This window comes from Channa argus, chromosome 15 (assembly GCF_033026475.1).
Source record: "Channa argus isolate prfri chromosome 15, Channa argus male v1.0, whole genome shotgun sequence".
NCBI classification, from domain to species: Eukaryota; Metazoa; Chordata; class Actinopteri; order Anabantiformes; family Channidae; genus Channa; species Channa argus.
In genome coordinates, this window is record NC_090211.1 from 3,374,420 (window position 1) to 3,395,821 (window position 21,402).

Here is a 21,402-nt window from a genome sequence, read left to right on the forward strand (position 1 = left end):
TCCCTTGTTTGGGGAGAAATGCTGACAAATCGAATTTTTGGTGCCAGATTCTGAGTAAAACCCTGCCATTGTTTAAGGCCAACAAAAGAAGGGTTCATTTAGACTCAATTTATTATGATTTCTTCTTTGTGTCAACAAATAGTAATGCTAGCTTGGCCAATTGCTTCACAGGAAAGATAAAACCAAATCTTGGCTCACGTGTGTGTGTGTGTGTGTGTGTTTCTAAGAAAAAACCAAATTGTTTTGATTGTTATTTAAAATCTTCATATATGTTAACATGACAACTAATAAGCCATTTGCAAATAGAAAGTAATTAAAAACAGATTTCTGCATCATATTTATGTAACACTCTGAATAATCATACTGGAATTTTGTGGAATCAATTATTATTTTTTCATTAACACAACATCAACATAACCCTAAATTTTATGTTTTAAAGCTAAGATGAATGATTTTTATTGTCAGGACTTATAAACATTTTTTTTATGACTCAGAGTCTTTTAATTTGAAATATTGAGTTGAATAAATAAAATATTGTGAGTTCACTCAACAGGTTATGCTACGTTTTTGAAGAAACAAAACCAGCATCTTATCACACTTCCCCGCCTGCATAGTTAGACACTTAAAATTGTTAGTTAGTTAGTGCTTTGACTTTTGTACAAAGATTTTGGTACAAAATGGCTCTTTTCATAATAAATTTGCCACTAAATGTGTAAGGAAAGGAAATTTGCGGGCTTTGACTAAAACTATGAATTTTAACTTTTCTACTGCATCCAGTCAAGGCTCTGGGTTAACAGAACGTGGCATTTTTAGTTTTACCTTTGTAAAAAAGACTGTGTAAGACATTGTGTTTCCAACTAATTCAGGTTAAGAGTGTGCAGTGCATACACTAAAAAAATAAACCAACATGACACTAAAATTCCTGCAATTCATCACAGGCTCCTTATAGATGATGATGATGATGCTTTCATTTGCAGTTTTTTGGTTAAAACACACGTCTAGGATAAACCTGGGACTTCAACTGCTGAACATTTTCATTACTGTCTTGTTTGGCAGTCTTTCAGTTAGTCTGTGAAATGTCAGATAATAGTAAAAGAATAGGATGGTTTGTTCCCTTTTCCAACAGTGATCTTAAATGTCTTTTTTTGTTTGTTTTGTTTGTTTCAAAGATTTTTTAATTTACAATGTTATTTAAGAGTGACAAATCCCTTTCATTCAAACACCTATAATCTGCTTCATTTTGAAAAACTTTCCGTACACAGTAATTTCAATGAATATTGAAGTGATTGCTGTTTAAATTCTGTCCATCGTCTTAATGAAAAATGAACAAATCTCTTCAGTTATCAATGACACCATGGAGGCAGCACGGTGGCGGAGCGGTTAGCGCTGCCACCTCTAAGCTGGAAGGCCATCTGTGGCTTTTCTGAGTGGAGTTTGCATGTTCTCAATGTGCTTGCGTGGGTTTCCTCCAGGTACTCCAGTTTCCTCCCACAGTCCAAAGACATGCATGTTAGGTTAATTGGTGACTCTAAAATTGGTGTGAATGTGAGTGCCACTCTGTGTTGGCCCCGAGACACTGGCGATCTGTCCAGAATGTACCCTGATTCTTGCCCTATGACAGCTGGCATATGCTCCAACCCCCCTGCGACCCCTGAAGAGGATAAGCTGTTACATATAATGGATGAGTGGAAAACACCATAAAGTTCCATTTCTCTGTTCCGTCATTTACAGATTTGGGTTGTAATTTAGGCACCATCCTAAAATCACATGATTGTTACTCACGTCAGCAAAATACAAAGCATCACAAATAAACATACAAATTCCATTAAGGACGGCTTACAATTCCCTTCTAGACAGGGTTTACATCCTAAATACTCCTTGAATAATTGTGTGTGAATAATGCACTTTTTCCACAAAAAAGCTCAAAGTACTAGTTAAAAAATATATGTCTCCATTACATGCATGTATTTTTTGTTTCAGAAAGTTTAAAGTCTCACTATGAATGAGACACACGTATCATTCTGCAGGCTGATACTCAACCAACCAAGTAACAGAAAGCAGAGCACACTTTTGCCTGCTATTTAAACGTGCAAAGCTAACTTTTTCCAGTTCCTGGCTGGGAATCTGGAGGGACAGGCAGTATAGTGGCATTAGTCCTCATCAAGCCAAAGTTGACAACACTAGCTGTGGTGTTCCCCCTACCTAAAGATGGTATTGAGATACTTAGGGGGCTCTATGGGCTGCACTGAGTTCTACTTGTACCTGAAATGTTGGAATTGCCAAGACCCTCGGCTGCCTGTTTTTGGACATTCGTGGTTCATGTGGCTTTCCCAAAGCGTTGGACCGGGCCGACTCTTTACTGTTCATTTTAATGACTGTACTTAAACCTATCAATAGATAGTCTGTGCCACTGCAACTGCTCCTTACATTCTAAACAAAACTAATACTCAAGTCAATGCATCTGCTTGAAACAGAGTTATATATCATCAACATGTTCTATAAAACTTCCCTAAACATCTTAACACACCACCCATCCCTACTCACTCAGAAATAAACCTGTCATCTTGCCACCATCCCCTTATCGTCTAACTGCTAACAAGCCTATTTGCCTGTGACTGACGTTGATGTGATCCCCAAAGCCCCGAGCTTGGCACCAGATCGCTCCTAAGCCAAATTAAGCCTCTGTCATGCCCACCCCCACCTCCAGCCTGGTGCTACCCCTGCCATGAGAACCCTAAATCTTTAATGACGGTGGAGAGCTCTGCGCACTCCCATGACACAAAAGCGATGACATCTGTCTCTGTAAGTGCTGCACTCCAGAGTTGGCCCATTTGTTCCATCTCCGCTGCTTGAAAAGAAATTAAATATAAAAGTTGAGGGAGGTTGCTAAAAGGGGAAGGAGGAGGTGGAGCTCAGGAGGTTAAAACAAAGATCCTTTCTTTCAAAAAAGGTTTATTTCCCTGCCCAGTGGTCCCTAAATGTTCAAAGAAGGTGTTAAAAGAACCTCGGCTTCCCTTCTTGCTCTGGTGCGCTGGCTACGGCCCACCTGCTCACAACTACTTCCAAGTCAACAGAGATGTTGAGTGAACCACAGGCCCCCCCACCACTGAACTTAAGTCCTCAAAGAGTCCTTCTGAAAGTGATTAATTCACAAGCTATACACCTTTTGATCTTTGGCTAACACAATTCCCCAGTCTGTCAACCAAAGAAAAACAATTTCTTATGAAATACTATAAACTGAAAACATCTGAACCTGATACTGTGTAGCAAAGCACAGAGGGAAAACGCATTTGTTGAGTTATACTGCCTCAGAGAGATGAAACAAACCTGCAGAAGGTCCAATGTAATATTTGTTCCACCTCTGATCACCTTAAAAACCAGGGTTAACATTTTTAGGTCCGGCGCTTCCTCAGCCAACTTCCACTTGAAACATACAGACTCATAATTCTGTGCATTCATCTCATTCCATGTATCATCAATTCTTAAGTAATCAATTGATGGCTCAGAAGGTAGAGCAGTTTTCCAGCAACCACAGGGTTGTCGGTTTGATCCCCCTCCTCCTCTGGTCACATGTCAAAGTGTCCTGAAGCCCAACTTAGTTGCTTCCGGTGAGTGTAGGCCAGCTGCATAGCATCTCCAATTTGTGTGTGAGTGTGTGTGTGTGATTATGAGTGTGAATGGGAGAATGAAGGAGTGTAAAGTGCGTTGGGTACCAATAATGTAGAAAAACCATTTACCATATGTGGTAAACTACACAAGCTTGTTTAGTTCCACTTCAGCGTTATCTCTGAAGCAGGGGTGCAACAATTCTGAAACAGAGATCAAAACCAAACCGTGACATCTAAGTCAGAGATCCAAGTAATCTTGGTTATCCGTTGGAGCATAGGGTTTGCAATTGTCTCGTAGACAAAACACAATTTGGAAACATGTTTTGTATTCGTTTGTTTAGTGTTCGAAAACGATTTAATAAAACCCAGATTTTCCTGTGTTTTCCTATCCCCCCCAACCCTCTTAAAACAAAAAACAAAACAAAAAATAATAAGGTAGCATATGAAAAAATCAAGATCCAAACCAAACCATGGATTTAGAGAATTGTTACACACATACTCTGAAACCATTTTCATCCCACAGTAGACAGGACATATGAAACGCTATTCAGACAGTTTAAAGGGACCAAAATAACACTATATGCCACTGTTAAAATTGTATTTAGTAGAGAAACACTCCAGGATAGTATGTGGCGGTAATGGACACTGACTTTGGGTGCCACCCTTCATCAAATAAAAATACATTTAAAAAATATTTAAAAAATAAAAAATAGAAAGAGAGGAGAGAGAGAGAGACACACACACACTCGCTGGATCGCCGGGGCGAACAGGCACTGCACTAGTCACCTTTGGACGAGGTCCTTGCAGTTGACGAAAGATGGCGGCCTCCATGTTGTGCAGGCGGACAGCGGGGCTATGTAGGACATTACAGGGAATTTCGTCGTCAAAAACTGTACTTTCTATGAATTCTCAGTGTGGACTTATATTGCCGACAGCGTCCTATAACCCCAAACCTTTAAAACTAAACCTCCGCGAGCCGTACATCCCAGACAAAGACAGTGAGAAGACGCCGGACTGGCAGAAAACGGCTCACTATGACAGGAAGCTGTTCGGTCGGTACGGCTCAGCGTCGGGCATCGACCCGACGTCGCTATGGCCGAGCCAAGAGCAGTTGGACAAGATTATCGCAGAGGAAAGAGAGTGGCACCCACCTCTCGAAGTATTGCTGAAGAATATAGAGGCGAAAGAGAAGGAGGAAACCGAGAAACGCCTGGCAAAGTAAGTAACGCTAACGTAGCTAGTATCACTGCGCCAAATATCGGACAAACACCTGTGTATTAGGTACATTTGCTATATTATTATACGTGACTTCAGTTTCTCTGTCATGTGATGACAGTAACTGGTTGAAAAATAAATTCCAAAAGGTAACGTGACGTCCAGAGTCAGAAGATCTTGCGGACATTTCGATAATAAAGTCTGACATTAGTATTGTTCAGTATGAATCGTAAACTGCCTGAGGACCTTAAGCTTACACAAGCTAATAGTGCCAGTAACGAAAACGTATTGTGTAAAGCAAACTAATCTCCAGTGCTATCACAACTTATTTTAGGGCCATGGCTTAAATACAGAATAAATGCAAAGCATCCTCCTTTACAAACGTCCAGAGACTTTACTAAGTTTTATTAAAAGCTATAGAATGCAGATGCAGTAACTGAAAATCAAAGCGTATTAATGGTGCAAAGATTATTCATGAAGCATATGTGCCCTTCAGCTCTCATTTAGCATCTTATGAGTAGTGATGACAGCAGCTACTTGTCATGCACAAACATATAGTGAAAAACTGTTAGACAGTTAAAACAGTAATTTTGACCTTGTTGTCTTATACGTTAGTTTTCATTTCTGCCAATCGGAGCAAACATTCAGTATCATTTTCCATACTTGACAGCTGATGCTTGACAGTTCCATATCCAGTACCAAGTGGCAGCTGTGTTTATAAAAAAAAAAAAAACAAGTTCAAATATGTTCTTTTTTTGGCATCCAAGACCTGTCAAAAGTAGTCTCACTGCTCTTCAGGTCTTCATCGGGATACTACCCTGATGGCTGGAAAGGTTGGTAAATAAAACATTAATAAACTACAAGAGCAGTGTGACATGTTTTAATTTTGATGGCTCTTGAGAGCAATACAGTCTAAAATAAAGGAATACTGGTCATCATGTGAACATGCTGATGTTTATCACGTTGTCTGCCAGACGTCTCTTAGTTTAGAGGGTTTACCTAAAGATATTTGCTGAATTGAAAATGAAAAGTACAAATGATGCTGATGAGATTGTCATTAGTTGTAGTTATTTAGCCATAAAGTCTTGGTCTGATTGTTCAAGTAAAAGAAAGTACAAGTAAAAAACCTTGAACATCTGAACCAAATTTTATAGTAGAGACATTCTACTGAAAATGAGTGTTCACAGCATAGGCCTACAACTAGGCATTAGGCACTACTTTACCATTTGTTTTACAATTTTTTCTCCGTTGCAGAGAGAAACTCATAGCAGCTAACATGGCCAAAATGCCTAAGATGATAGCTGACTGGCGCAGAGAAAAGCGCGAAAGCAAACAGAAGCTAAAAGAGGAAAAGGCTCGCCGTGCAAAGTTGCTGGCTGAGGCCAGAGAGCGCTTTGGCTATGCAGTGGACCCCCGCAGCCCCAAGTTCTTGGAAATGGTTGCTGAAATAGAAAAGGAAGAGAAAAAGAAGAAGAAACTAATGAAACGCAGGCTGAGAGAGGAGCAAGCAGCAGCTCCTGTCACACCTCCTGCTGCGTCCTCTTAGTCTTGGATTGAGTCAGTTCTGACATAAATAACTACTAGGCCCTGGTGTGATTGTATTCAATGGGATGATAACTGCTGCAAACTCAGAGCAGTCAGACAATTGTGATAGAATCCTCATCGTTACTCAATGACATGTAATGGGCTGAATTAATGAAAATTCCATCCACTCTTCTGTACAAACTTTATCAATAGTTATTGCTGTATTTTGGGTAAGTGGTATTTTCTGACCAATGTATTTAGCAATCACAGATATCAAATACATTTCTGTACAGACTGCACCATGATTTTTTTTTTTTTCGTCTCCTCTGAAACTCCTCCCTTCTGTGTACCCAAAATAAAACATTGTCATTTACATTTCTTCTCATGGAACTTTTTGCTTAAAATTTATTCGGCCTAACTTGGATTTTGGCTTGCTGGCTTTGTATCAAAGTGTCTCTTCCAAATGTTAATGTAACCCCTGCTCATTAAAATGAGTGGACATTTGTTAGGAAAAAAAACACAGCGGAATGTGTTTGAGACATACTAAACTCATTCTGACTAAATAAGGTTTGCTATAAGTAGGAGCATAAAACTAAACTGCTTGTTTTGAGAGTTTCGAATGAACAAATAAACCAGGATATTACAGTTGGGTGTCCTTATTTTGATGGGCAAATATTTTGTTTCTCTTCTTGCAATACCAAACTTTTTTTTTTTTTAATTAGCAGTTGCTCTAGATCAGTCTGGATTTGCCCAGCCTGTCATCTTTATACAGTCTTAATTTAAATCTGTTACCCTTGAGCCAGCATCCACAGCTCATCAACCAGGAGTCCTACTCCACTGTTAGGATTCTAGACTCTGTGGGATTTGTCTCTGCTACCACTTCAAATGATTCACCAGAGAAACCTCTTCTATTTTTCTACAATGTACACAAAACACATTTTTTGGCAGCGCTCTGTTAGTCCCCCTTTACTGGTGACAAGATGAGTCAACACTTAAGACAAATAAGACATTCACTTTTGGAATTTATTCAAATGAAAAATTCTTTTAATACATTTGAACATTTATGGAAAGTGCACGCACTGGTCCAGTGTGTTTAAACACTGAAGTTCAGCAATTAAAAACACCATGACGGTGAAAGTGAATTTAGAACGGCTATAAACAGTTGTTGTACTGCTGTAGCATGGCTGATTTGCATGTTTGTGTTGTCCCAGAGCACAGGATACTTGCTCCTGACTGTCCGTTTTACATTTATTTGAGCTAGTAAAATTAGTTTTTCAAATTATTTAGTATCACGTGTTGTGCAGCTGCATGTGAAATACCGCAAAACAAGTATTTTGAAGTTAAGTTAAAGAATGAATCATACAGAGCTCTTACAATTAAATAAAAGTATTACTATACATTTAAGTCCTAATATTTTTGACATTTGAAATTCATAGTGGTTGTCAATATTCATTTAATAATTTGCAGTGATCAAAAAAAAAAAAAAAGTCTACACTATATACACTCAAGTCTGTGTTAACCTCTGAAACCCCTCATTTCACAATGTTCTCTTGCCACTTGTACTCTGGGGTCAGAGTGCGCTGGATGGCTGCTGTAAATATAACAAATTATTCTTTAAGATGTTAGTGACACAGATTGTGACACATAAAGCCTGAACAAGTACACCTGTAGCCATTCATTCATATTCAGTTAGTATATTGTAGGTTAAAAACCAGGCTTCAGGGTAAAAACAGCAACAACTGTGAGGGATAAGGAGAGTCCGCTGTGTCGAGCCTTTGAAATGTCCTCTTAAAGATGAGTGTCCTCATCTTCACCAGGATCAGCCTTAAGTTTGGCCAGAGCAGCGTGTATCCTGAACTGTGTACGAGACTCCATGGAGTAATCTTTGTAGTTTTGTCTACAAGTCCAAACAACAGGCATGGTTAGGTTGCAGAATACTGTGATTTATTGTGCACATGCTCTTGTTCATCCCATTAGGAAGCTTTACATTTAATGAGCGCAGAGGAATGACATTAAAGAGGCAAATATATGTCACTGGCTCCTTTAATAAAGACGATCAGAAGGATCTATATGATTATCCAGAAGGAGTATAACAGCTATATTTACCAAGCAGACAGTGACATCTAGTGTTACAGTAATATCTCTGTGCTAAGGAACCAGAGAAACAGAAGCCCGTACTACTTCTACCCAATTCTATTTTACAGTCCTGAAATTTATATATTTTCTAAACGCACAATTTTTGTTTGGATCAATATAAATAAAAACTTATAGTAGAGTAACGAAGTACATTACTAAAGTATATTACATGAAATATACAAATAAAAGTAGTTGTCACAATAAAACAATTTTAAAAAGTAGTTTTAAGAAGTACATGTTTTGCTTTGTTGCCCCATTACATACAAAGTTTAATACTCCTCTTGTGAAGCAACAGCAACCTGTCCGCTACAGTAGCTTTACAATTTTAGTACAAACGTAAAGAAAGCAATGTACTTTCAACAATATTGATTATGGTAATTATGACAAAACAGGACAAAGTTCACTTTTTTAAAAACGTTATGAGCTGACAGGTGGTTAACTCATATTGATACATGAGCATTTATTAGTTCATGTGCTGTAGCTGAGTGGTGTGTGTACTCATGGTAATGGTCATTATGGTAAACGTGTCTGTTTTCTGCTGTTTAAACAAGACAGAAAAAAATATATTGTGCAGCTGATTTACAAAAATTAAGTCTGGGACAACGTCTTGATCATTTTTACAGTTTAAGTCATTAGGTACTATTAACGTGCAAGTAACTTACTTGGCTTTGCGCAGTAGTTTAATAGCTTCGTCTCTTCTGCCTTGGTTTATGTAGAGCAGACTGAGCTCCACCATAGAGTTGGGCACAAGATAGTGGTCAAACTTGATCTTCTTCTCACTGAGAACACACAAAATAACGATGCATTACCATGACTGTTATAGTCTCATAGTCCCTGTACTGCATGCGACATCCTCAGTAAACCTCTGTAACAGCTGATCTTTTTATATTTTATAGAAGACTCAAGATCAGAAACATAAGAAAAAGAAACTTTTAATTTGTAAGTAATTGTAAACTTCATAGTGACTCAACAGGGACTAATGTCTATTGGATTTCTGTGCTGTATGATCTGGTGAGTGATTAGAGAGGATTTTATTACTGCTGTGCAAACATTACACTGACAAAACATCCAGCGCGGAAATGCCCTTGCACATTCTATCAGAGGGACAGACATTTGGGAAAGACTGACAAAAGCCAAGAAAACACTCACCTGGAACACACTTTGTTAAAACATTCCTCGGCAGCCTGGAGGAGTCCCTGATTTTTCAAACACAGACCCTTCAATAGGTGGATCACACAACGGTCGTCTACTGAATACTCATTTTCTGTAGAGCAGGGAGCAGACGTCAGAAAAGTTAATTTTGTCTTCACTAGTAATTTAGGTCAGAGGGTTACGTCCTGGTTCATGGTTTGAGTAATGCTGTATTACCACGAGACTCCAGCAGGATGTGCTCTGCCTCCACTAAAGTCTGCATCATCCCTTCAGTCAGCTCTGGCTGTTTGCTGATCATACTGAAGCCGTTCCACATGTACATCATCTCCTACAATGCAGCGGTAAACAGTGTTAGAGGGCTCTGTGATTAAGACATACTGTTCAGTGTGAATGTGGCTTTGTGCACGGAGCTTTACCAGCACTGGTACTGGTAACCTGACTGGGGAGGAAGCCTTGTAGCGTCTGGCTTTACGGATAGCAAACTTCTCAGTTGGAGGAGACTTCCCTGCTATCTTCTGTTTGAAGGTGGGCACTCGTCTAAAGACGCCAGTAAAAATAAGGAGACACATTTAGAGCTCTTAGGTGTAAAGTAGTGTGATTGTACCTAAACCTGAAATAACTGCTGCATTGCAAAGTGTAGCTTCACATTCATAAAATGCAAATAAGTTCATAAAAATTGAAGGCAACATATCAGAAGTAGTGTGAACTCAGAAGACAGTAATTCCGCTATAAGTGCTACAGATCATCTTTCTTGGTAACAAAGTACAACAGCACGTCTGTGAAGCTGCTAGTTTTTATATACAAACTCATTTAAAAAACAACAACAACCCCATTTCCAAAAAGCTGGGAGGCTGTGCAAAATGAAAACATTGCATTAAATTGCAATTTTCAATCTTTCATTGTACAAAGACAAGATATCGACAGTTTTAAACAAAGAAACTGGATTGTTTTGTGGCAATGAAATTGCTCATTTTAAATTTGAGGACAACACACTTTATGTGTCACCAAAAAACCACCTTGTAGAACAGCTCATAGGTCAATATGATTGGATATTTTAAAAAAAAGTTTGAGTTTCGTAACAGCATTAAAATAATCAGACAATCCTGAGAAATCTCTGGAGAACCATTATTAAATTACACTGCTGCCTTCATTGACCCTCATATTGTTAAAGACAGACTGAGGTAAAGTGGAAAGGTGTTCTCAAGACTCAATAATAAGTGTAGTGTCCCCCAAAGGGAAATTGTTTGTGCAGGAGAAAAATAAACAATACAAGACAACATCCTACATACATAAGAGAAATGATGTTAATAATTAGGAATTATCTGTAAATTCACCGTAGTGGTAACGGAGGCTAAAGAGCTTTTGTATGGTTTTGGCTAGTGGCTGCCTAAAGAGAGAGCTACAGTCAAGACATGGAACTCTGAACGTTTAGTAGCTACTTTTCATGGACAGGCTGCTTTTAGGAAACTGCTTTATCTGGTGATTGTCTGATGAATCAAAATTTAATATTCAGGGATCATCAGACTTTTTAATCAGCAGGCCAGCATCTGTGGTGGTGTGGGGGCATTCATGCACACAGCATGGGTAACGTGTACATCTGCGAAGGCATCATAAATGCTGAATGACATGTAGACAGTAACATATAAGCTGCCATAGAAAAGAAAGGTCCTTACAGTCCATGTGCTAAACTGTCTACACCTTATATCTCCTGGAATCATTTGAAGCATTATGAAATGAAAGACAAGGGAGGTCCTGCACCACTGAGCACCTGTAGTTCTACATCAGGCATCATTGAAAATAGTGCTTTTAAAATAAAAGCAACTGGTCTCCTCAACTGTCTAACAAAGATGCAACACAGTGATAAACCTTTTTGAAACATGTTGCTGGCCTCCAATTCAAACTGAGCTGACATTAAAAAAAAAAATTCAAATATCTCAATTTCAAAATCTGATGTGTTGTTTTTGAACATATTTAGAATATAAAATTGCTTTTAAATTATTCATATTAATACAGTGCAATTAATATTTGCACTTTATGTTTACAATGCGTAGAACTTTATTCAAAACTGGGTTGTATGATAGAAGGACAAAAAAAACAATATGAAACGTGAAACAATTACCTAAAGAGCTCTACCTCATCCTCGCCAAAGGGCCTGGCCTCATCCTTAGGTAGCATGCTTAGGTATGCAGCTTTCATGTACACGTACATGGCCTAAGAGAGATAAAGAGTAAAAATAGGATTAATTCATTTTCTTTCTCAAGATGTTTGACAAGATCATAACGTATTCACAGCTCTGTACTTTGGACCAGCGACTCTCTTGGCTCAGCAGGTCTGCATAGAAGTAGGCCATCTTCCACGCTCGTTTATAGGTGAAGCACCACATCAGCTCCCAGTAGCACATGTGGTGGAACTGCTTCCATGTCTGCTGGGCCCTGCAGCCGTCTTCAAAAAGTGCCACCGCCTGACAGCACAGTAAAATGACAACACATACAGTTGGTGGCAAAAGTTTGCATCTTCTTATTTTGTTTGTCACAAACACAGAATTTTTCATTAACATAATATTTAATGCAAATTCAGCTTTTCAACATCAGAAGTAACTTTTTATACAGAAGTTAGTAAAATAATGTAAATGACATCAGTGCAAAAGTCTGCATCCCTCTTGATGCATCCCTCATACATTCATTGTCTTTAGCCTCGTATCCTGTTCAGGGTTGCAAACTCCACACAGAAAGCTCACAGCTGGAAGGCAGCAGAACTAACCACCCTTCTTAAAAATGTATTTAAAAATGTAACTTTTTTTCTGATGAAAGAACGATTGTAATAGCTGAATGTTCACTAAATAAAGGGTAAATGGTAAATGTTGTGTACTTAAGTAGCACTTTTCTACCTATTGGCACTCAAAGTGCTTTACACTGCTTCTTATTCACCCATTCACACACACTCACACACCAATAACACTCACAGGGAGCAACTAAGTTGGGGGTCAGTGTCTTGCTCAAAGACACTTCAACATGTGACTGGAGGAGCCGAGGATCGAAACAACAACTGTGGGATTGGTGGATGACCACTCTACCTCCTGCGCCACAGTCACCCCACAGTAATATTAAGTTGAGGGAAATTCTTAATTTTATTCTTTTTATATATTTAAAAATAAATATTTTCAAAAACTATTAATATGCACCCAACTGTAGCAGGTTAATAAGGCCAAGTACCAGTGACACTACATATGTGGTATGATGCATATTAAATATTAACATTGGGCGCTGGTCCCGAGTGATTCATTAGCTAAAACGTGGCATTGAAATTACCATAGTAACATAAAGATGCTTTGACTGCGCCCGGGAATTGATTTAGGATTATGTTAATGAGAACAAACCACTGCACAAGGTGAAATGTACAAATAGTAAAACAACAAACCCCATCAATGTTTCCTTTGATCTCCTCAGTCCTGCCTGCAAAGAAGAGGAATATCGCTCCCTGGACAGAAGGCAGAAACGCAGTGTTTTAGTCCTACAAGTCACTTTGCTGTGTGTAAATTCTCATCTATCACTTGCAAACATATTTTATAGCAATTACTCTTGGGTTTATATTTGACCAGGACAATTCCATTTAGGATTGGTACACATTGTGTCAGAACTGTGAGTTTGTTCTCTGGGATGGGCTGGTATGTACAGTGGGTATAAGGTGGAGTGGAAACAGGGACTTTGAAGTGAGTCAGGTAGAGTGGTAGGACTGATACCATGAAAGTGTGCGAGTGCATGTAAAATAAAGGAAAGAAGCTGTAAGGTTTCAGTGTGCAGAAGCCACTATGTGAGTGGAAGGTGGAGCGAGAATGAGATTAGAGTAATGACTGGAAAATAGAAGAGAGAAATGATGTGAATGTGCAAAAAAAGCTGACGTGAAGTAGAGATGTTGTAATAATAGAAAGATCTGTAGAAAAATGATTTAAAGTTTAACTGGCAATCAGATCTGATCGAGGAGCCCCAGACGACTGGAGTCATGATGAGCAGCACAAATATCACCACAAGGAAATGCTCATATCACATTTCTTTATCAGATTTGGACCACGTACCACAGCCGTGGTCTTCAGGTTTGTTTTTTTTAGCCAGAATGGTGGTCCCGTGGTCCCAGTGACTTATAAACTTTGTTCTCGAGCTAGAAGTTAACACGTTATCTAATCAGGAACAATAATATTCAGCTCTCTGAAGTCGGTTGTTTTTTTTCCCCCCACACTATTACAGACAATAAGTTCACATTGTTTAGTTCAGGATGTAGAGTTACCATCAACTTTTGTCTCAATTAAACATATTTGGATGTGAACTCACAGCTAATAATCTATGGTACAGTAGCTCAGTCCATACTCGAAGTTGAATTTGACAGAAACACTGCTGGTTGCAACATTCTGCTGTCAAATGTACGTGTCATTTGTTAAAAAACAAAAACAAAAACAAAACACAATATTCGAGCCAAAGTTACTATTTACAATTGAAGCAATATCACAGTTTTTCCTAGAAAGGGATTTCGTCTGTAAACACATTTCCACTCACCCGTGGGTAGCGGAGCCGGAAAGGTTTCAGCAGCTTCTCAGCTTCAACCACCTCTCCCTCACCTGTCCCTGAGGACAAGACACAGTTCACATTTAGTAAATGATACTGTGTGACATGACATGGCATTTTATGACAGAATCCTAGTCATAAATGGACGGGGTACTGCACTACCCAATATGAATGTGAGGAAGGTGTAATAGCAGAGCAGTAGCAGAGCACACAGCATGGAGCGCAGATTCAGCCCTGTGGCACCGCTCTGAAGCAGGGACAGTCCATATTCCTACAACAGGATCACACATGGAACAAGAAGGCGTTAGGTAACATGTAAGTGAGCGAGTTGCTGTGTCACTTATTAAGTACATCCAAAACAGAGGACATTTGTATATTACACCTTGTCTCCAGAGAAGCCTGCAAACTCCAAAACTCTGAGTATGCGTGGAGGAAATAGAGAGAGTGTCTGTAAATAAAGAAGACCTAATAAACAGCATGGCACAAACACAGATTACACACAATACACAGTAAAGTGGTGGAGTTGGAAGGTACTATTGTGGCATACCAGATTAAACGCCCCCATTCCAAATGATATTCCTCCCTCTAAGTGAATGTGGCTGAGTCCTTTGACAAAGTGGTGAGATTTTATGAAGGCATGAAGATCTCTGCATGATGAAAAGCAATTGATTACCAATACAGCTCAGCTTGATTGGCTCATACTGTATAGCCTAAATGGACATATGACTATTATTTTTAACACACTTAAGCAATTAATATTGGACCAAAGATAGGAAATACAAAATGAAAATGCAAAATGAAAGGCAACAGAGGCCGAGGTATATGTTGGATTTCAAAAGCACTACTACATTTCCCACAATGCAGCCTAATAGCATTTTTGTTGGACTGTGCCAGTCTGATAAATTCCCACATCTTTTGAATCATCCAACCAAGGTTGTGATAGAGTCGTTCTGGTATAACATTTTAGTGTCTAAACCCAGAATGAGCTAAGCGTGATGACATCACTGTGACAAAATCTGGGTTCTTTTATAGACCAATCCCTTCAAACCTCAGAGGATCTCTGCGTGGTTTTCACAGGAAGTGCAGTGTAATGATGAGGAGGCTAAACTGTTTGTTATTACGCAACTATTCAAACCAAAAATGCCTGCAAATTACTGGTTCTAGTTTATTAAATGTGAGGATTTTGCTTTTCTTTATTGTGTACTGTACAATTTCTAATTAGAATATCTCTTGGTTTAGGACTGCTGGTGAAAGAAGTTAGGCAATTTGAAGAGGTCACCATCTACTAAAATACATTTATACTCAATGAAGCTAGAAAATAATAAGCAGTTTACTCAATAATTAAAATATTATTATTTGCAGCCCTGCTAAACTGCATGCCATCGCCTTCATAAAATAATGGTCCAAATAATGTTTTTGCAAAAGTAATTTATTTGCTGAAGTCACCTCTTACTTTAAATAAATATGAATTAGGTCATAATTTTAAGAGGGTGACAATGTGTAAAATTGGTGGAGTGCTTTTTTAATAATAACCATAGTCTGGCCATTAAATAGATAAAGTATATACTTGTATTGGTTACTCACATTACACACCACCCAAACTCATTACATATACACCCAGTTTGCTTTCGACTTACTTGTAAATGAGGTAACTGTTTCGTACTTTGATCCCTCCTTTGATAAAACTCACCATACTCTCATCCTACAAAATTAATACACAAGGGATAATGACAAAAATGTATTTACTGTACTAATTTGAAAAGAGGTGCATATTATTATACATCAAATACCACATGACATATAATCACCAAACTCTAAGATTGACAGTCTTGTAAATCCGAACGATGCAGAAACTTTAGTACAACATTATAGTAGTTTACACATATTGTTTTGGATTCTGTTTTTTAAGAGCATATACGTCTACTGCACCTGGAGGAAGGTGAGAGCAGCTCTTTGGAGTTGGCACTCTGCGTAACACACTTCAGCATGGAGCTGCTCTGCAATATAATGATCATAGTTAACAGGCAAAGTCTAAAATCTAAGAATAAAGAAGTGGTTTCACCTCTACGACATCAGTTGCTCATAGGAAATTATATGGAAATAGGAACCTGCTGCTTTAGCTTTTAACAATATTACTAATATTCTGAGAATATACTGTCATAATGAATGACAGGAGTGAGTTGGAGCGATGTTGCAAAGACTGATTGAGATTAAGATTTTTTTTAAATAGTGTAATTGGGATGCACTAATTTCTCATGCCAGCATTTCACAAACACACAGGGTTGTTATCTTTACACCGTAGGAATGTAATGGTGGAAAAACGCAAAGAAGATGAAAATGTCCAACAATTAACACTGACCCTGTGCTATGTTATATTATCTCTTGCCAACCAAAGGGAAAATCAGAATAAAGTTCAAATTCCACATTTTTAAGTATAATTCACTCTAAAAACTGCAGAAAATAGGCATCTAAGATTTTTACCTTCAGTTATTGAATCCCCTGCTGACTTGTTAGCCAAACCTGAGGATTTCTGACGAAACCTAACAAAGAAAGAATAAATAAATAAATGGATAAAAATAAAAATTTCATTAACACAAGACATTAGCCCTCACATAAACAGAGGTTGGGGTATTAACTAACTTCTGTTTATGTGAGGGCTAATTGGTTTATTGGTTTATACAGTATCATCACAGAAACTTCTATATTTTAGTGGTTACAGTGCCTATTAAAACTATTGAAATTTCACCTTTTTAAAATAACATTTAATCTTGCTTAATGTAATATTGTTTTTCTCATTCCATAAGTATTCACCCCCTTTAAAAGTACCTCACCTAATTCACCGGTGTTGCCAACTGGTTTCAGAGGACACACATTTGGTTAAATGGAGATCATCTGAGTGCAGTGAACGTGCTTATAGGCTTGTAGTATAAACACACCTGTATCTGGAAGGTCCAGTCACTGGTGAATTAGTATTAGTATTGTTAGAAGAACACTCCAATCAACTGTGTGAAGATCACTGAAAAGCCAAAATCAGGAGATGGACACAGGAACATTTGCAAGTCACTAGAGGAGCACAGCTAAATCCGTCATCAGGGAATATGACAGAGGTATAAATGTGCCTTAGGTAGACCACTTTCTAAATAAGTAGAGATTTATTTCGACTCTTCTTCCTCTTTGTCACCATCCCGTGAAACTTCATCTTGGGAAATGAGGGGTGAAAACCTCCAAGGGGGGTGAATACTTTTCATAAGCACAGTAATCCTCTCCATTTATTACTTCAGGGTCTTTATTTGCATCACAGTCACACGCAGATTATCAAACCCTGCGTAACCTACTGTAGGCTGTAATATCCTTTAATATCTCAGTGATTGTAGTCCCCTTGACCTCCTCACATATTAATCATGGAGTGCTTTGCGTTTGAAAAATGTTTAATATAATGTTAAAATGTAATGCCTCAACCCTTCCCTCTTACGTCTGTCATAGCACTGTTTTGAAAAATGTCCTTGAAAAAAATTCGGCTACAGTGAAACTGTTACTGTTGTAGCTCCTCTAAACTGGCTGCAGTATGTTTCAGTTTCCCGACTTAAAGATACACAGTGTGATGTTCTTTGTGAATGAGTCTCACTGTGAAAAAGAGGAACAGGCAGCAGCCTTATGACACAATTTCAGAGGAGTTAATTATGCTTTGTATTAAATCTAATGAGTGTGCACCCACTCTCTGGCTGCTGATATTTATCAACCCAAAAATAAGCTATTTGTGACAAGACTGTGCAGCTGAGCTTTGTGAGATGTGGCAGCACTTGTACAAACATCACAGAGAAATGTCCGAAATTTTCAGACAGGACTACAAAGTTGTTCTTTGCATGTCACTGTTCCTCTTATGACTGTCAAAGCGCTCATCTATGAACAACACGTTCAATGTCGCTATCTGTAAAACCATATAATGGCTTCTCTCATGCAAGCACAGCCAAATTGATAGTACGGTTAGAAACGAGCCATGTAAATGTTCTCATGTAAATTAGCCTCTTAGGGCTTGTGGACTGTGGAACGGTTAGCAGCATCTTAGAGATTTAAACAAGTAGAGATGTGGAAACATAATAGAAAATGATTCAAACAATCATTAGTTTGAAGCTAAACAAAAGTAATGCACAATCTACATTCACAAGACTTCCTGACCTCTGACAAACCTCCTGGGCACATTTCATGGTATTTCCTGCGTTGCTGATGTCATCATGTTGGAAAGTCATCATGGCCTGCATTTCCAGCACCGTGGCATAGATAAGAGCGTGGTACATGCTCTCGTTCACTCTACATAGGGGGAAAAACATGGAGTCCCGGGATCAACATCATACACATCATACTGTCAGCAAACAGAGCTGCATGACCTGCGCATTTCCCTGTTGAGGGAAGATAAGAGTAAATATCATGCTCCCTTTATCCTTCCTATCTCCTCCACCATTCCAGTCTGTCTTGTGCATACTGTTTATTTTACAGGGCTATTGAATCAGTCAGACCTTGGGCGTCAGCTTCAGCAAACACTTCATATCCTGGAGGAATGGAGCCTACCAGGGCCACCCTGGTGTCTTAACTGACAGGAAGCACACCACTTCACAGTTCATGCCACACACACACGTCTCTTCAGATCACCATAGGCTAAAAACTGCTGACATCATGCCACAATGAACATGCTAAAATGCAGTAGGCTACAAGCTGGAACTCACACAGTGGCAGCTAAGTGAAAAGCTCTACGGGGACAAACACGAGTCAGGATTGTTGTGTTACCTTGGCCGCAGCCTCTCCAGGCTCTCATTGAAGTGGTTGTTAAGGAAGAGATCCAAGGCCTCCATACACTCATCCAGGCACTCTTTCAGGCTCATCTGTGACGAGCTGCAACACAATACCATGTTGGATTAAGAAAATATGCACATAAGTCACACGTGCTGGTGGAGGGTGATGCAAAATCAGCGACACACTGGGCACTGTTCAAATTCCGGGAACTGTGTGTTTCCGTTAATGAAACACAGCACAGATATGATGCAGGTAAAGCTATTTACACTTCTTCAACCCCCACCCCCATTAAATAAGTAACTAAATTAATGCCATCATTAACTATTAGTAACCTGTTAGAAGGTCACACATCACTAAATGCATAACTTCAGAGTCCTTCCTGGTGCAGTTAACACCGGAATTGATCTGACAGCCTATTATTATGAAAAAACGTGGGAAAAAAAAGATAACACAAGCAGTTTATTATTCCCATGTCCTGCTTCAGGTAAAAAAAAAAGAAAAAAAAAAGAATAATACCTAATACATTTCGTGCGCACGTTGGTTTAACTGAGCTTAATAGTTGTTCACCAGCTGATTCAGAAAGCGAGGAAAGTAAGATCGGCTCCTCGGTTAGGGAGGGAGGTCCAACTTTGAGTTTGTTCCTGGATTTCCTGTTGTCTGTACTCACTTTTCTGCAGCATTTGCGCCTTTCCCATTGGACATGTTCACTCTCCGGGCGACGTGCCCCTGACACCTGTTAGCAGATCTGCAGCAGTCGTAGAAAATAATGATGCATTCAGGCCTGACGCTGTAAAGAGAAGCCTTCAAACTGCAAAGGTGATACAGTTGGTGTTAAATCACTAAAGTCTCCCCTGGTGTTTAATTCCACTCCAGGCGCTCAGAGGTACAGGTATGCATTTATGTGTGTGCACTCGCCAGTCTGGGCGTGCGCATTCGAGGCGCACCGGACTCCTCCTCTGTGACACCACTGCCACGCACACGTTCCACTGCGCTCTGAACCACAGGAGCAGGTGCCAGCGGATGACGGTTCCGTCAGTTGTGAAGAGAGAGAGAGAGATTACAGTCAAGGGTCGAGAAGTGACGCAGTGGTAGATGAAGAAACCAGATATTATACTTAGGTAAAATTACTAATACTATTGTAGTAATTTGATTGAAATCTATACTTAGAACAAACAGTGAACTAAACAGGAATTAAAGGTAAAACTTCAATATAATTGGTTTTACTGTAGGTGTGAACTAGGAAAGCATGAGTGTAAGTGCAATGGAGCATTAAAATAGTTTGGCTTTCATGCAGCTCCTAAAATAGATTTCGTTTGCTGTTGATTGGTTAATTATTCTGAGTCTGAGTTTATGTGGCCTACTGTTGGAAACCACTAATCCAAATTATACACTATATTATAAAGTTGTCCTTTTGTATGGACAAAGTAATAGCTGCCATTTACACACGGTGAGGAACAAAGGATAATGTTTTTACCTCCTAATTGAAATAGATGAATAAAGTAGTATTAGGGAGTAGAAAAATGTGTATTCAGATTAGTTAACCTTACTTAATAAAAGCATGCAAACCAATTGCCTTCAGAAAAAACGAGCAAACTGGAATAGAAGTGGTATTTGTACTTACAAATAGTGTAGTACACTTACGATTTAGTTTACACAACTAAAAGAAATTGTACAATAATGAAAAAAAAAGTTAAGCTCCTGAATAGACAACTCCTTCCAACTCCCCCATCTCTCTTTTTCTCTGCTGTGCACAAGCACAAGTCCTTCTTGGGATAATTATCTGTAATTATCTATTGCTCAGATCAGTCAATGTTCCCATTGTACTGCATGGAAGGGAAGTTTTCTTTTTTACTTGTAGCAGTGCACGTTCAAAAGTCCAGCAAAGGATGGTCCAAGGGCAGAAAAAGGTCAGTGTTCAACAGCACGGGGATTATGAATTGCACTAGGGTGTTTTGACCCCGCTAATACATGACCCTGTTAATACTTGGCTTCAAGTTTTCCCCTAAGACCCGTTTTTGTGAATTGCTGCCTCCCACTGGTGTAGTAGTGTCATTACCTTATTTGTTGCTATTGTACATGATTGTCCTAAGTTTGCTTCATTCAAAAACAGTAAATAAATCAGTGTGTTTGCCCTGAAATTACCTCTCACTTGATAAAAACTGGTAAGAAGTGCATATGGCTGGTAACTGAGTAAGAATGATTTACAGTAAGTTAGAACAGCTATTCGTTTTTACAGTGAATACATTATTATACTTTTTAAAGCTTCTTTACAACATAATATTTTTTCATTTCATTGTGGTTGCACACAAATGAATTGCAAATTCATTTAGAAACCAAATGGCAATTACACTAGTTTCATGCCAATTTGCATCTTGTGACCCAAGTCGTCTGTTGTTTTTGACAGTATTTTTTGACTAATTATT

General features: G+C 38.8%; 2 protein-coding genes across 4 annotated transcripts; one reads left to right on the forward strand and one right to left on the reverse strand.

The window, feature by feature from the left end:
• The first annotated feature begins 4,390 nt into the window (after positions 1-4,390).
• On the forward strand, positions 4,391-6,720 carry gadd45gip1 (growth arrest and DNA-damage-inducible, gamma interacting protein 1). Its single transcript, XM_067477593.1, has 2 exons — positions 4,391-4,826; positions 6,078-6,720. The coding sequence occupies exons 1-2, from the start codon at positions 4,426-4,428 to the stop codon at positions 6,367-6,369; spliced, it is 693 nt and encodes a 230-aa protein (XP_067333694.1). The 5' UTR covers positions 4,391-4,425; the 3' UTR covers positions 6,370-6,720.
• A 631-nt stretch (positions 6,721-7,351) lies between these two features.
• zgc:158403 (tetratricopeptide repeat protein 39A) lies at positions 7,352-19,938 on the reverse strand. 3 transcript variants are annotated; one of them, XM_067477590.1, is made up of 18 exons: positions 19,647-19,938; positions 18,974-19,078; positions 18,368-18,499; positions 16,673-16,731; positions 16,121-16,188; positions 15,829-15,893; positions 14,739-14,838; positions 14,574-14,639; positions 14,354-14,462; positions 14,183-14,250; positions 13,053-13,112; positions 11,935-12,096; positions 11,755-11,846; positions 10,052-10,172; positions 9,852-9,963; positions 9,633-9,747; positions 9,146-9,262; positions 7,352-8,244 (listed from the first exon to the last, which is right to left on the reverse strand). In XM_067477590.1, exons 1-18 carry the CDS (start codon positions 19,679-19,681, stop codon positions 8,136-8,138), a joined length of 1,695 nt encoding a protein of 564 aa, XP_067333691.1. In that variant the 5' UTR covers positions 19,682-19,938; the 3' UTR covers positions 7,352-8,135. The 3 variants fall into 3 exon arrangements, with proteins under 3 accessions (XP_067333691.1, XP_067333692.1, XP_067333693.1); XM_067477591.1 differs by lacking the exon at positions 19,647-19,938 and adding an exon at positions 19,496-19,640; XM_067477592.1 differs by lacking the exons at positions 18,368-18,499; positions 18,974-19,078; positions 19,647-19,938 and having other exon boundaries at positions 16,121-16,183; positions 16,673-16,727.
• Between the last annotated feature and the right edge of the window lie 1,464 nt (positions 19,939-21,402).

Bases quoted from the DNA above. Each gene is read 5' to 3' on its own strand.
- gadd45gip1 (XM_067477593.1), top strand. From the start codon at position 4,426: ATGGCGGCCTCCATGTTGTGCAGGCGGACAGCGGGGCTATGTAGGACA. The intron at 4,827-6,077 runs GTAAGTAACGCT...TCTCCGTTGCAG, and splicing joins ACCGAGAAACGCCTGGCAAA to AGAGAAACTCATAGCAGCTA.
- zgc:158403 (XM_067477590.1), bottom strand. From the start codon at position 19,681: ATGTCCAATGGGAAAGGCGCAAATGCTGCAGAAAA. The intron at 18,500-18,973 runs GTAACACAACAA...CCCCCTATGTAG, and splicing joins CTGGAGAGGCTGCGGCCAAG to AGTGAACGAGAGCATGTACC. The intron at 16,189-16,672 runs GTAAAAATCTTA...ATTATATTGCAG, and splicing joins AGGGGATTCAATAACTGAAG to AGCAGCTCCATGCTGAAGTG.